The sequence below is a fragment of the Chiloscyllium plagiosum genome, unplaced genomic scaffold (assembly GCF_037043375.1).
Source record: "Chiloscyllium plagiosum isolate Xiang-an unplaced genomic scaffold, Cpla_swu_hap1 HiC_scaffold_43, whole genome shotgun sequence".
In the NCBI taxonomy this organism is placed as follows: domain Eukaryota; kingdom Metazoa; phylum Chordata; class Chondrichthyes; order Orectolobiformes; family Hemiscylliidae; genus Chiloscyllium; species Chiloscyllium plagiosum.
In genome coordinates this window covers 24695973-24712008 of record NW_028270181.1, presented here as the reverse complement: position 1 = coordinate 24712008, position 16036 = coordinate 24695973, and the positions used below count along the sequence as shown (strand labels likewise).

The 16036-nt window shown below is 42.0% G+C and overlaps 1 protein-coding gene across 1 annotated transcript in view; it reads right to left on the bottom strand.

Moving 5' to 3' along the window:
- LOC148137455 (uncharacterized) overlaps positions 1-1791 on the bottom strand; it is a 69351-nt gene extending 67560 nt beyond the window's left edge. Inside the window, exon 1 of the mRNA XM_087982385.1 lies at positions 1669-1791. Within this exon, the coding sequence (XP_087838511.1) occupies positions 1669-1791 (123 nt within the window). The remainder of the gene's footprint in view (positions 1-1668) is intronic.
- Between the last annotated feature and the right edge of the window lie 14245 nt (positions 1792-16036).

Sequence of the window (16036 nt, the reverse complement as noted above, 5' to 3'; positions counted from 1 at the left end):
TGTAAATTAAGTTAGTTAAGTTCAGTTCAGGTTAATTTAGTTTAATTTGTTATGTTTAATTATTTATTGAATTGCAATCTCCGTGATAGTTTTGGTTTGTTCTGTAGAGTAGTACGTGGATTATTGTTATTGTTGTTGTACCATAAGATTGTTGTATTATCTTTTGTACTGCTATAATTTTGTGAAAAAATAAAAACCTTTTTCAATAAAGAAAATTATACTCAATGACCTGGCCTCCACAGCCTTCTGCGGCAGTGAATTCCATAGATTCACCACTCTCTGGCTGAAGAAGTTTCTCTTTATCTCAGTTCTAAAAGGTCTCCCCTTTACTCTCAGGCTATCCCCTCAGGTTCTAGTCTCTCCTATCAATGGAAACATCTTCCCAACATCTACTCTGTCTAGGCCATTCAGTATTCTGTAAGTTTCAATTAAATTCTCCCTCAAGCTTCTGAGCTCCATCCAGTATAAAGCCAAAGGCCTCAAACATTTCTCATGCGTTAAGCTTTTCATTCCTGGGACCATTCTCATTAACCTCCTCTGAACACGCTCGAGGGCCAGTACATTGTTCCTGAGATATGAGGTGCAAAATTGTGCACAATACAGGGGAACCTCAATTATCCTAACGTGATGGGCAGGCACTATTTTGTTCGGATAATCGATTACTCGGTTAATCGATTAAATGCCTTTCCTCTGGGGCTCGGAGTTTTTAAAGTCTGCTCCTTGTTCAGGAGATAAGGCAGCAACACACAGCGTGCCAAGTCTCGCCCCCCAACCACACCCCTGACCGACATCGGCCCCCTGCCCCCGCTGCCCCAACCCCGTGCAATACCTCCCCTCGCCCCCAACACAGACCCCAACCCAACCCCGTGCACACCTCCACCCACCCCCAATGCCTCCCCCCTCCCCAACGCCCCCCCAACCCTGTGCAACACTGGCCCCTGCCGGCCCCCCCCCCACCCCCAAAACCTGTCCACCCCCGCCCCCTCTCCGGGGCAGCTGTACTGGACACCAACAACATGACTGCTGCTGCAGCTGCCTGAGTGGGGTAAGTCTCCAAATAGAACACACACACACATTTTTACTGCAACTTTTTGACAGGTTCCACCTTTGCCCTGTACAGGACAATGTTGGAGAGATTATGTGAGGACTGGGGGTTTAGGGTACACCCCTGTGTAGAACTCCATGGAAAGTGTGGGGAGAGAGAGTGGGCAGGCAGTGAGTCATTTGGAGATGGTGCCTGTTTAATCACTGTAATCAAAAAAACACGATCACTGTTGGAAACACGTCTTTGATGTAATGTTTCCATCAGGACCTCCAGATCTCCTTCGGATTATCCGATTTTCGGATAATTGGTACTTGGATAATCGATGTTCCTCTGTACTTCAAATGTATTCTGACTAGAGCCTTATAGAATCTCAGGAAGTACACCCCTGCTTTTATATTCAAGTCCTCTCAAAATAATTGCCAACATTAAGTCTTTGTCAACAAATAAATATGAATTGCAGGAAATAATTGGGCCCATTGTCTAATCTCAAGGTTTAATGCTGTTTGTTGATGTTCCCACAGCATTTCTCTTTCAATTCCTTCTGTTGCCACTACCTCTTAATTTTTTTAACAACTTCAGATAAATATCCGACTTGTAAGCCGTGTTCCTTCCTTGTGCCTTACCTGATTGTCTGTCACCGTCCCAAGGTTTAGCTTGTCCAAGTCACGAAATGGTGGCAATATGTCAATCCCATGGTATTTATAATAAATAGCCAGTTGCTTCATGAGGGTCTCCACACACTTCATGACGTCTGGGTCAAACTCAGGCTTGACATCTCCAAGGCTGTGAAGACATAACCCAGTTACACAGTCATCTCAGAAAGCATGTTTTAACATGAATGTTTTAGTCCCAGCACGTTTCACTGCTTTCAGTGTAAAAAGAGACAGGTTAATTATTGTTTTACACCCATGATCAATGTTGAACTCCGAATTGTGAGATTAGCAAGTGCTAAGGTCTCTTTCATTTGGCCTATTTATTTGGATACAAAGCAAGAGGATGATGTTTCAGATGAATATGGTGTTTGACTTCAATCGGGCCTAGGACTAGCATTGAATCCATTTAGAGATTGCATATAATCAAGAGTCGAGAGCAATTACTATAATTATGACTGATTCTACTCACTATGCTGGAGCTTCCACTACCTGTAGGCTTAGGTCTTTCTGCACATCATTGGGGTTGAAGCCTATTGATAAAATAGATATGGAATTCATGCAGAATCAATCTCATTTATCTCATACTCCTTAATTTAACTCTTAAATGCAAGGCTTTATCTGATCATGATTAACTGGACCAATATATTTAGCTGCAACTTGGTTAAAACCTCTACTTCCATATGCTTTCTGTCAACATTTCCCAGTACAAACTCCAGAGTCCACATTTAAGGTGGAAACTTACCATGTTGCGATTACACCCTCCTGCAGCTGGGGGCACTGTCAGGTCTCCATTTTGTTTTTGTGCGGTAATCAAATCTATTTCTCTGCATTCAAACTGTCATATGTTTTATATAGAACATGGAACAATACGGCACAGGAACAGGCCCTTCAGCCCACCATGTCTTTGCTGACTGTGATGCCATTCTAAACTAATTCCTTTTGCCTGTACATGATTCACAAGATATAGGAGCAAAATTAGACCATTTGGGACATCGAGTGTGCTCCGCCATTTTATTATTGCTGTTGCATTTCTCAATCCCATTCTCCTGCTATCTCCCTTTAATCCTTGATCCCCTTTCTAATTAAGATCTTATGCCTCTCTGTCTTAAGAACACTCAATGAATTGGCCTCTACAGCCTTCTGTGGCAATGAGTTCCACAGATTCACCACCTTCTGCTGAAGAGATTCCAGCTCATGTTAGTTCTAAAGGGTTGCCCCTTCACCCTGATGCTGTACCCTTGGATCCACAGTCTCTCCTACGAATGGAAACATTTTCTCCACGTCCACTTTATCCAGGTCTCTCAGTGTTCTGCAAGTTTCAATGAGATATTTCGCCCCATATCCTTCTAAACTCCATCGAATATAGAATCAGAATTCTCAACCACTCTTTATATGACAAGCCTTTCATGCCAAGTCGTTCTTCTTCTGGATCGCCTCCAACGTTAACTAATCATTTCTTAGATAGTGGGGGGGGTCCAAAACTGCTCACAATATTCTAAATGCCATCTGACCACAGCCTTATACAGCCTCAGCAGACCACTCCTGCTCTGTATTCCACTTGGACATGAATGCCCACATTGCGTTTGTCTTCCTAACTGCCAACTGAACCTGCAAGTTAACCTTAAGAGAATCCTGAACTGGGACTCCCAAGTCCCATCGTGCTCCAGACTTCCGAATACCTTGCCCATGTCAAAAATAGTTTGTCTCCATTCTTTTGGTCATTCGTAATTAATGATGAATAACCGTTGCCTCAATAAAGTTTAGCAATTCAAGTTAGTTATAATTTTGCTGATAGTGAAAAGAAAATTAAGAAAAAAACACTCATGAAGTGGAAAACTATTGTCTCAATTACTAATCAGCAGGTGCATTAGACTAAATTCTGGATGGCCATTCTAGATGTGTAAGAGCTTCCCCAACCAAGATGCTCTCTTTTCAAGCTGGCAAGTTATTATGCCTGAGAAAAAGGCACTTGCTAATTCAGTGATGATCCTGAAATTATTCAAGTAATAGTCCAGTACTCACTGGATCAACTGTACCAGCAAATAAATCCCTCCAATGCAACTACAATATCGTGTCAATACCTGTTGTGAGGCTGTGTCATCTAAGTACACTAGCAAGATTTCACCAGTAATGAATCAGTCATGTTCTGGCAGGTTCATTTCCTAATGTTGATCATCACAATCCAAAGATGTGCAGGTCAGGCGAATTGGCCATGCTAAATTGCCTGTAGTGTTAGTGTTAGGTGCTTTAGTGAGAGGGAAATGGGTCTGGGTGGGTTACTCTTCGGAGGGTCAGTGTGTTGGGCCGAAGGGCCTGTTTCCACACTGTATGGAATCTAATCTAATCTAAACAAAAAAATTACAAGCTTTCCCATCTGAGCTCAGCCACTTTGAGATGTTAATCTTTTTACACTGGGCATCCTGGCTTGGGGTACATCTGTTCAACTCCCTAAAACCAATGCTGGCATCAAAATGAAGATGCTAGTTTCTCTTTGCCCAGATCAGCTAGTCTTGCAGTAAACAATCCTTAAAATCTTCATAAACTTCAACCCACTCACGTTTTTCTAATTCCAGGTCATCGATTTCCACATATGCCGAGAGCTATCTGCTGGAAGAATCAAAGGTTTACCCACCACGGTGAAGAATGGCAATTGAGGAAGAAAATTCACAAAGTAAGCCTGTGGTGATCCAAAGAGAAGGCATTGTGATATTGGTGTGTCCAGGTTTACACAATAAGGAATCGGGGAGAAACCTCTGATCTTGCCTGACCGGCAAGTCATGAAAACCTGACAGCAATTAAAAGTGTCTCAGATCACACAAGTCTAGAATGCCAGGAAACTTGTAGTATCATTTTACCCACACTCACACAATTCTGCATCACTGTATTCCCCGCCTGCTCATGTATCTGTCTAGATTTCTCTCAACCATGGCTATTGTATCTGCTTCCACCACCTTCCCTGGCAGCACGTTGCATGCACCTACAATCGTCTCAATAAAAAACTTTCCTTAATTGTAAATAATAGTAAATTGAGGTATATAATCAAATGTTAAATTGATGAGTTTTATATATATATAGTCTCTGCTCAAATCAACCCCTCTGCTGTCCAATTTACCTGAAGATTGTATTTGTTCTTGACATTCTCCATTTACAACACTAGGGGGAGATTGTATAGCTTCTGAGAATTGAGGGTTATGCATACAATTCTCTGTGATTTTCTTTACCTACTCTGTCCTCTCTTTAAGGCACTGGGCTGTTGTGATAGATGTTCACATTCATCATTATGATCAGAGTAAATGCAGAAGTCCAGACTCTAGGTCATGGTAAAAATTGACCATAGTTGTGGTAGTCACCGACGTCAGACCTTTCTAAAGGACATCTGGATAATATTTAAGAATGGCATATTACTTTCCCACTCTCATGACTTTCAGACCACTTCCCTGGATGCTTCTCCTAAGCTCAGCTGAGGAAACATAAGGAACTTAAGACATAGGAGTATAAGGAGAGATCATTAAGCTTCCCCCCCCACCCCCCCCCCCCCCCCCGTTCCCCCCCCAACCATTCAATAAGTTCCTGGCTGACCTTTGATCTCAACTCCATCTTCCCATCTCATCTCCATATCCCTTGGTTCCTTGAATTCAAGAACCTATTGATGTTGAACTTTTATATCTCAGGCTGATTCATGGAATGGCAAGAGTGACTGGAAAGGTTACGTCTTCATTCACTGGATTAGAGTGGTGCTGGAAAAGCACAGCAGGTCAGGCAGCATCCGAGGAGCAGGAAAATCGATGTTTTGGGCAAAGGGCTTTTGTCCGAAACGTCAATTTTCCTGCTCCTCGGATGCTGCCTGACCTGCTGTGCTTTTTTCAGCACCACTCTAATCTAGACTCTGATTTCCAGCATCTGCAGTCCTCACTTTTGCCTACTTTATTCACTGGAGTTTAGAAGAATGAGGAGGGATCTCACAGAAACCTATAAAATTCTATTAGGATTAGACATTGTAAACATGGGAAGATTGTTCTGATGACCGGGGAGGCCAGAACCAAGGGTCATATTTTAAGGCAATGACCTTGTGGTATTATCGCTGTACCATTAATCAAGAGACCCAGGTAATGTTCTGGGGACCTGGGTTCAATCCCCACCACAGCACAGGGTGGAATTTGGATTCAATAAAAACCTGGAACTAAGAGTCAAATGATTAATCTATTGTCGGAAAAACCCACCTGGTTCATTAATGTCCTTTAGGGAAGTAAACTGTCATCCTTACCTGGTCTGGCCTACATGTGTCTCCACAGAATGTGGTTGACACTTAAGTGTCCTCTGGACAACTAGGGCTGAGCAATAAGTACTGGACTCACCAGCGATATCCACGTCGTATGAATAAATTTAAAAAAGGATACGCAGTATACCATTAAGGTAAAATTTCTTCACCCAGAGAGTGATGAGCCTGTGGAATTCTCTGCCACAGAAAGCAGCTGAGACCAAAACATTGAATATTATCAGGAGGGAATTAGATATAATTCTCAGGCATAAAGGGTGTGGTAAAGTGGGAACAGGGGACTGAGTTGGATGATCAACCATGACCATATTAGATATCAGAGCAGGCTCAAAGGGCTGAATGGTCTACTCCTGCTCTAATTTTCTTTGCTTCTATGAATAATTTTTTTAAAAAGTCTATTGCTGCTAAAAACTGTATCTGAGTTGGCCAACACCTTGTTTAGAATGCAATATTCCTCAGAAAATTCCGTCTATGTCTATCCCACTATTGTAGAATCCATCCAGCTTCCCTCCCACCAACACAGTCATTGCCAAATATTCACTTAACGTTTCTCAATGACATCAATGAAGTGCCTGTAGTTAATGGAGCCATCACACTTCAAGTCATATTTATTAAGTAAGATGTTAATCTCTTCAGGACTGAGAGGAACCCCGACGGTTTGGTCCAGGCATCGGAGGAACTGAGACCCTGTAATGAAAACAAAAAAGGTAAATGTTCACCATTTTAGAGGAACTCGAGGTTTCCATGGATATGGAGAGGCCTACGGGTTGCTGCTTCCCCCATGACCTAGTGAGAAATGTATTGTGTAACATTGGCCACAAGACCCTAGCCCATGGCTAGCTGCTGTCAATGGGGAAATCTCTTGGTCCACAATTTACCTCAGCAACAGTCCTTTGTGTCTTCAAAGGATAGAAAACAGAGAGTGTGATTACCGTAAGGAGGGATTGAGGTGATGAGTCAGAACATTTAGAGTCAGAACTTTTACAGGACAGATAAAGGCCCTTCAGCCTATTATGTCCATACTGTTCATCAAGCATCTATCTATTCTAATCCCATTTTCTAGCATTTGCCCCATAGCCTTGTATGCTATGGCTTTTCAAGTGCTTATCTAAATACTTCTGAAATGTCTGAAGGATTCCTGCCTCTGTCACCGTTTTAAGCAGTGAGGTGCCGATATCCTCTGACCTCTGGGTGAATTTTTTTTCCTCAAATCCCTTCTGAACCTCATGTTCCTTGCCTTAAAGCTGTGCCACTGGTTATTGACCCTTCTACTAAGGGGACACATTTCTCTCCATCTATCCTGTCTAGGCACCTTAGAACTACATCTCCATTAGGTTCACCCCTTCAACTTTCTCTGCTCTAAGGAAAACAATTCCAGTTTGTCTCATCTCTTCAGAGCTGAACTATTCCAGCACAGGTAACTACCTGGTGAAGGGGACGGGGTGATGTCGTAGGAATATCACTGAGCTAGTGATCGAACACCTCGTGTTCTGGAGACATCTACCATGGCAAATGGTGACATTTGAATTTAATGATGAAAAGGAAATCTGGAATTATAAACGCTCATCTAACAGTGACCATATAACCATCGCAAAGACCCATTCAGTTCACTAATACCCTCTAGGGAAGGAAATTTGATATCCCAACGGTGTCTCACTGTGACTTCAGACCCACAGCAATGTGATTGACTCTTAAATGCTCTCAAGGCAATTAGCGATGGGCAATAAATGCTGGCCTAGCTAGAGATCTCATGATGAATTTTTTTTAAAAAATCTCATTCTGTATCCTCTCTAGTGCAATTTAAGGGGAAGCTGGATAATTGCGGAAAGAATAGAAGGATACGTTGATGAGGAGAGACAGTGGAGGGCGTGGGGTCTCAGTCAAACCATAAATGCCAGCAGACCAGTTGAGCTGAATAACTGCTTTCTGTGTTGCGAAATTATCGTCATAAATTGATGTGGTTGTGTTGACAGCCTAAGCTGGTTTGCACTCATTACACTAAAGGGGGTTGGACTGGTTATCAGAATCAGCAGGCACAATATGAATGATGATTAATTTCCAACTGTTCCCCTTCCGCCCTTCACCCAGAGGTGAACATGGGTCATGACAAACGTTTCATCACATCCACGTCCAAGATAAACACTGGAATCAAAAACCAGACAGCACATCCTGTGCCCTTATTCATACACAATATCGTAGGTCTGAATAATTCTGAAGATAAGAACAATATGACAAATTAATATTTAAAAGCAAACGGAAAGCAAGGTTGAAAACTCTCAAAAGTTCGGAGATTACTCTGGGCTCATACACTATGTTTTCTGGGTACAATCTTCCCAGCTGAGAATGGAAGGGAGCATTAAAGATCAAAGTGAGTGCCCAAGGAAGAGAAGGAATGAGAGTAGGAGGTGGGGAAGCAAGATGAAGGAAAAGGTGTTTTTTGCTGTGAATGAATGAGGCTATTCTCAAACAGAATAACTCATGCGGGATTTTGCATTGGATCTGTCATTTTGCTTCACTGCATTTTCTTTCCTCTCCTATGGTCTTGTAGAGTTGGGATCTTTCTCCCCACTTGGGGTTTTTCTGAAATGGCGCATAAGAATTTCCTTAGAATAGAGTAAACGGTCACAGAGAAATGAAGTGGTAGACAAATATGAGGTGGAAAGGAATGGAAAATGGCTGTGTTATGTATGGGGTGAGGATGTGTTTATACAATTCTCAACATAGACTCAATGGGCTAAATGGTGTCCCTCAGCTTCTACTTTTCTTATGGTCTTAACCTGCCAGAGGCAAATTTTTATCCTGTTGTTGAACGTAGCACTTAGCCAAAGGAAACAGTAAACTTCAGAGACAATTGACAAGATGGAAATTGACATGTTGTATTGGTACCAGAATTCTGCAGACGGTGAATGTATATTACGCAGACAGTTTTTCAGCTCTGTTTCCCAGGGTAAAGAAATGATCTTTCAAACTTACTTGTGATATAACCGACATGTAACTTGTCATAATCTCCAAAATACTCAGATATTCGAATTCTTTTCATTAAAACCTTGTTCCTAATTTTGTCCTCAATAGCCTCGATACATGATGCATCCATTTCACTGTAAAGACAGAACAGGTAGATCAAAACATTTGAAGAAGGAAGTGGGATTTATTTTGAACCGTGCCACATCCTTAGAATGTACCTTGGTGCTCAGGACCAACAGAGGATATTTGAATGTCTATCACTGTTATGATAATAAACTCTTGATCCTTGGGGTTGAGAGTAGGAAGGTAAAATATCTCTGGGAATTCTCAGCATTGACTGTCTATTCCAGGAATTCCATGGCTTTAGGTCAAATATGCCGAATGGCACTTCCTGTTGATTACCACCTATACCCCTCCTTCAGCTTGTTCACTTACATGCTTTAGGGAAGCAACCCATGATCCTTTAACCCATTACAAATTAAGAAACTGTCCATCTCCTCTTTAAAATTATTCAGCATTCCAGCATCCACCACTCACTGAGGTGGGAGGTGGGGTATGAATCTTACTGATTCACAATACTTTGAGAGAAGTGATCAGATGGGCTGAGGAGTGGTGAATGCAGTTTAATAAGTGTGAGGTGCTGCATTTTTGGAAAGGCAAATCAGGGCAGGACTTGTACACTTAATGGTAAAGTCCTGGCCGGGGATTGTGGAGGAGTTGTGGGGGGGGGGGGAAGGTGTGCAGGTTCATTGTTCCTTTAAATTGGAATCGCAGGTAGATAGGGTTGTGAAGAAAGTTTTTGGAATGCTTGCCTTTATTGGTCAGTGCATTGAGTATCAGAGTTGCGAGGTCATGTTGCGGCTGTACGGGACATTGGTTAGGCCACTTTTGGAATATTGCTTAATTTTGGTCTCCCAGCTATTGAAAAGTTGTTGTTAAACTTGAAAAAAAAGATTTGCAAGGATGTTGCCAGGGTTGGAGGGTTTGAGGTATAGGGAGAGGCTGAATAGGCTGGGGCTGTTTTCCCTGGAGCATCAGAGGCTGAGAGGTGACCTTATAGACATTTATAAAATCGTGAGGGGCATGGTTTGGGTGAATATTCAAGGTATTTTCCCCAGAATAGGCGAGTCCAAAACTAGTGGGCATTGGTTTAAGGTGAGAGGGGAAGATATATAAGGGGCCTAAGAGACAACGTCTTCACACAGAGGGTGGTGCGTGTAGGGAACAAACTACCAAAGGAAGTGGTGGAGGCTGGTACAATGACAACATTTAAAAGGCATCTGGATAGGTACATGTATAAGAAGGGTTTAGAGGGATATGAGCCAAATGCTGTGAAATGGTACATTTAGGATATCTGGTCGAGTTGGACTGAAGGGTCTGTTTCCGTGCTGTACATGTTCTATGACTCTAAGTAATTCCTCCTCATCTCTGTTTTAAATCTGCTACCCTTTATCATATAAGTATGACCTCTCATTTTAGATTACCCCACAATTGTGATAGTTGTGAACACAGCCCAGTCCATCACACAAGCTAGCCTTCCATCCAGTGACTCCATCCACACTTCCTGTTGCCTTGGGAAAGCAACTAACATCATCACAGACCCCTCCCCCACCCCATTTATAATCTCGTCCAACCTCTTCCATTTGGCAGAAGATGTAAAAGTTTGTCTACATGTATGAATAGATTCAAGAACAGCTTCTGGCCTGCTGGTATTAGACTTCTGAATGGATTTCTCAAATCTTAAATTTATTGTTGATCTCACTTTCTGTGCACCTTCTCTGCAGCTGTAACATTGTATTCCTCGCTCTGTCCTATTACCCTAATACATTTTGTATAGTTTGATCTCCCTGTACTCCCACAAAACAAAACCATTTACTGTACCTAGGTACATGTGACAATAATAAATCAAATCAAATCACAAGGGAAAACATCTGTTTAAATCGGTGGAGATGGCTTCCCCTTAAAGGTTTCAATCTTATTTGATTCAACTATTTATTACAATATGAGCTTTATAAGACTGTGCAATGTTTTGGGACGATCTTTAAGGTAACGTAAAGGCAGTTTGTTACCTGTTCTGAAGTATGTCTGTCCACAAGCCTAGGTGGTTTGATTGTTAGAAATCACATAATTTTTTTTTATTCTGGATTGATCAATGTCATTATCTCCCAAATGCTCCCCCACTGTCACTTGATCTACTTGGTCCACTTGGCTCACCTCATTCCCAACCACCAGGTCTAGCAGTGACTCCTTTCTTGTTGTACCTTACACATAGTGCTTTAGGAAATTGTCCTGAACATAGGAATGTACCTCTTGCTACCATTAGAAGATTGAGAGGTGATCTTATTGAACCATATAAGGTACTGAGGGAACTTGACTGGGTGAGTGCTGAAAGGTTCTTTCCCCTTGTCAGCAAGATGAGGACGAAGAGATACGGTTTGAAAATAGTGGGTCGCCTATTTAAAATGCAAATATAGAAGACATTTTTCTCTCAGAAGATCATTAATGTAGGAATCTCTTCCCCAGAGAACTGTGGATGTAGGCTCAGTGAATATTTTTCAGGCTGTGTAGGATTGACTCACTTGTTAATTAAGAATGTAAAGTTATGCAGAATCGACAGGAAGTAGAGTTGAGACCACAGTCAGATTAGCCATGATCTCATCAAATGATGAAATGGGCTCAAGGGATCAAATGGCACACCACTGCTCTGAATTCATGTGTTTATATCTTTTTGTATATATGTTGGCATGAAAGCAAAAGGTAAGGTTGAACCATTTGCAACTATGTTCGGCCTGTAGTGCCAAGAGATGACACATCTCAGTCTACTTCTGAGCTCTCTGAGGTCAAAGTCAGCTCTTTTCAACCAGATGGGTTCACTCCACATATTAACAAGTAAGAGCTTGAGCCCACTAGATTGAGCAATGGCAAAGGCTCTGACAATAATTTTGCTGCAGAACTAGTTGCACTTGAGGCAAGCTGTTTCATCACAGCAATTGGCATGAAACTGACAATTATCCAGGCTAATTTCCCAGGCAAAACTCCCGCTAAGCTGCATGGCCATGCAGTCGCTGGGAAACTCTGTGCACGTCGACATTTCTGGAAGTTGCTGATCTCAGAGGGTCCAGCACAGCAGAAAGAAATATTAAAGGGAATGCTATACCTAGCTATGTCCTTTCTACATAAAGCAGGAGAAAACCAGTCAGGCCAATTAGCTCATACCGTCAGTCTACATTTGCACAGTAACGGATGAGTCACTGACACTGCTGTCAAGTTGCACGTACTCAGCTATAACCTGGATGCTCAGTTTTAAGTTCTGCCTGGGCCACTCATCTCTAGACCTCATTATTGCTTTGGATAAAACGTGAACAAAAGAACTGAATTCCAGACATGATTCTATGACCCTTACCTCCCACATTCTGCAGGAGGAACATTCAACTGCCCTAACCGCCATTCCCACTTTTCTAAATTCCCAAAGAGACTATGGAAAATTTTAAAAAACAGAGTTAACATTTTGAGTTCAATATGATGCTTCTTCAGAACTGAATATTGTCCTGTCTTGTTATATATGGGTATGAGCTGCTTTATTATCTAAGGAATTGTGGATGGAATTGATTGCAACAATCATCAGTAAACAGTGGCTTAACATCAAAATAGCATTTGATCAAAGTGGCATTAAGTGGTTCCAATGAAACTGAAGTTAATGGGAACTGGGTGAAAATCTTCAATGGCTGGAGTAATGCCGAGCACAAATGAAAATGTTGGAGACCAATCATCTTCGAATCCCAGAATATCTCTGGCCAAGACCGAAAGAAAAACAACAGAAATTGCTGGAAAATCTCAGCAGGTCTGGCAGCATCTGTGGAGAGAAATCAGAGTTAACATTTTGGGCTGAGTGACCCTTCTTCAGAATTAATGTTTGATGCTGCCAGACCTGCTGAGATCTGCCAGCAATTTCTGTTTTTGTTTATGATTTACAGCATCTGCAATTCTTTTGGCTTTTATCCAAAATCCAGATATCTTCAACTGCTTCCTCAATGATTTTTGCAACATCAGAAAGTTAGAAATTAGGCTGTTTACTGATGATTGTTGCAATCAATTCCATCCACAATTCCTTAGATAATAAAGCAGCTCATACCCATATATAACAAGACAGGACAATATTCAGTTCTGAAGAAGCATCATATTGAACTCAAAATGTTAACTCTGTTTTTTAAAATTTTCCATAGTCTCTTTGGGAATTTAGAAAAGTGGGAATAGTGGTTAGGGCAGTTGAATGTTCCTCCTGCAGAATGTGGGAGGTAAGGGTCATAGAGTCATAGAGATGTACAGCACGGAAACAGACTCTTCGGTCCAACCCGTCCATGCCGACCAGATATCCCAACCCAATCTAGTCCCACCTGCCAGCACCTGGCCCATATCCCTCTAAACCCTTCCTATTCATATACCCATCCAAATGCCTTTTAAATGTTGCAATTGTACCAGCCTCCACCACTTCCTTTGGCAACTCATTCCATACACATACCACCCTCTGCGTGAAAAAGTTGCCCCTTGGGTCTCTTTTATATCTTTCCCCTCTCACCCTAGATCTATGCCCTCTAGTTCTGGACTCTCCCACCCCAGGGAAAAGACTTTGTTGATTTATCCTATCCATGCCCCTCATGAATTTATAAACCTCGATAAGGTCATCCGTCAGCCTCTGATGCTCCAGGGAAAACAGCCCTAGCCTATTTAACCTCTCCCTACAGCTCAAACCCTCAAACCCTGGAAACATCCTTGTAAATCTTTTCTGAACCCTTTCAAGTTTCACATCTTTCTGATAGGAAGGAGACCAGAATTGCATGCAATATTCCAACTGTGGCCTAACCGCCTGTACAGCCGCAACATGCCCTCCCAATTCCTGTACTGCATATTCTCACCAATAAAGGAAAGCGTACCAAACGCCTTCTTCACTATCCTATCTACCTGCGACTCCACATTCAAGGAGCTATGAACCTACACTCCAAGGTCTTTTTGTTCAGCAACACAGTCTAGGACCTTATCATTATGTGTAGAAGTCCTGCTAAGATTTGCTTTCCCAAAATACAGCACCTCACATTTATCTGAATGAAACTCCATCTGCATTTCCCAGTCCATTGGCCCATCTGATCAAGATCCTGTTGTAATCTGAGGAACCTGCTTCGCTGTCCACTATACCTCCAATTTTGACGTAATCTGCAATCTTACTAACTATACCTCTTATGCTCACATCCAAATCATTAAATAAATGATGAAAAGTGATCCTTATGGCACTCCACTGGTCACAGGCCTCCAGTCTGAAAAACAACCCGCCACCACCACCCTCTGTCTTCTACCTTTGAGCCAGTTCTGTATCCAAATGGCCAGTTCTCCCTGTATTCCATGAGATCTAACCTTGCTAACCAGTCTCCCATGGGGAACCTTGTCAAACACCTTACTGAAGTCCATATAGATCACATCTACCGCTCTGCACGCATCAATCCTCTTTGTTACTTCTTCCAAATACTCAATCAAGTTTATGAGATATGATTTCCCATGCACAAAGCCACATTGACTATCTCTAATCAGTCCTTGCCTTTCCAAGTACATGTGCATCCTGTCCCTCAGGATTGCGATGTAAAGGAAAGGATAGCAAAGATGATTCTGGATAGGAGCGAGAGTAACAGGATAGTTTTTGTGGAGTCTTTAACTTTCCAAATATTGACTGGAAATACTATAGTTTGAGTACTTTAGATGGGTCAGTATTTGTCCAATGTGTACAGGAGGGTTTCCTGACACAGTATGTAGACAGGCCAACAAGAGGCAAGGCCACATTGGAATTGCTACTGGGTAATGAACCTGGCCAGGTGTTAGATTTGGAGATAGGTGAGCACTTTGGTGATAATGACCACAATTCAGTTTTGTCTACTTTAGCGGTGGAAAGGGATAGGTATGTACTGCAGGGCAAGAGTTTTTGCTGGGGGAAAGGCAATTATGATGCAATCAGGCAAGATTTAGGATGCAGAGGATGGTGAAGGAAACTGCAGGGGATGGGCACAACTGAAATGTGGAGTTTATTCAAGGAACAATTACTGCGTGTCCTTGATAAATATGTACCTGCCAGGCAGGGAGGAAATGGTTGACCGAGGGAACTGTGGTTTACTAAAGAAGTTGAATCTTGTGTCAAGAGGAAAAAGAAAGCTGAGATGTGAAGGCTCAATTAGGGCACTTGAGAGTTACAAGTTAGCCAGGAAAGACCTAAAGAGAGTGCTCGGAAGAGACAGGAGGGGACATGAGAAGTCATTGGCAGATAGGAACAAGGAAAACCTTAAAGGTTTCTATCGCTATATTAGGAATAAAAGAATGACTAGAGTAAGATTAGGGCCAATCAAGGATAGTTGTCGAAAGTTGTGTGTGAAGTCCGAGGAGATGGCAGAAGCGTTAAGTGAATATTTTTCGCCAGTATTCACACTGGAAAAAGGCAATGTTCTCAAGGTGAATACTGAGATACAAACTACTGAACTAGACAGGATTGAGGTTCACAAGGAGAAGGTGTTAGCAATTCTGGAAAGTGTGAAAATAGATAAGTCCTGTGGGCTGGATGGGATTTATCCTAGGATTCTCTGGGATGACAGGGAGGAGATTGCAGAGCCTTTGACTTTGATCTTTGTGTCATTATCTATAGGAATAGTGCCAGAAGACTGGAGTATAGCAAATGTTGCTCCCTTGTTCAAGGAGTAGAGATAACCCTGGTAATTATGATTTGGAAATGCCGGTGTTGGACTGGGGTGTACAAAATTAAAAATCACACAACACCAGGAGTCTTCCTTTGGTTGTGGGTAAAGTGTTGGAAAGGGTTATAAAAGATAAGATTTATAATCGTCTACAAAGGAATAAGTTGATTAGAGATAGTCAACACGAATTTGTGAAGGGTAGGTTGTGCCTCACAAACCTTATTGAGTTCTTTAAGAAGGTGACTCAACAGGTGGATGAGGGTAAAACTGTTGATGTTGTGTATATGGATTTAAGTAAAGCATTTGATAAGGATCCCCACGGTAGGCTTTTGCAGAAAATATGGAGGCATGAGATTGAGGGTGATTTGGCAGT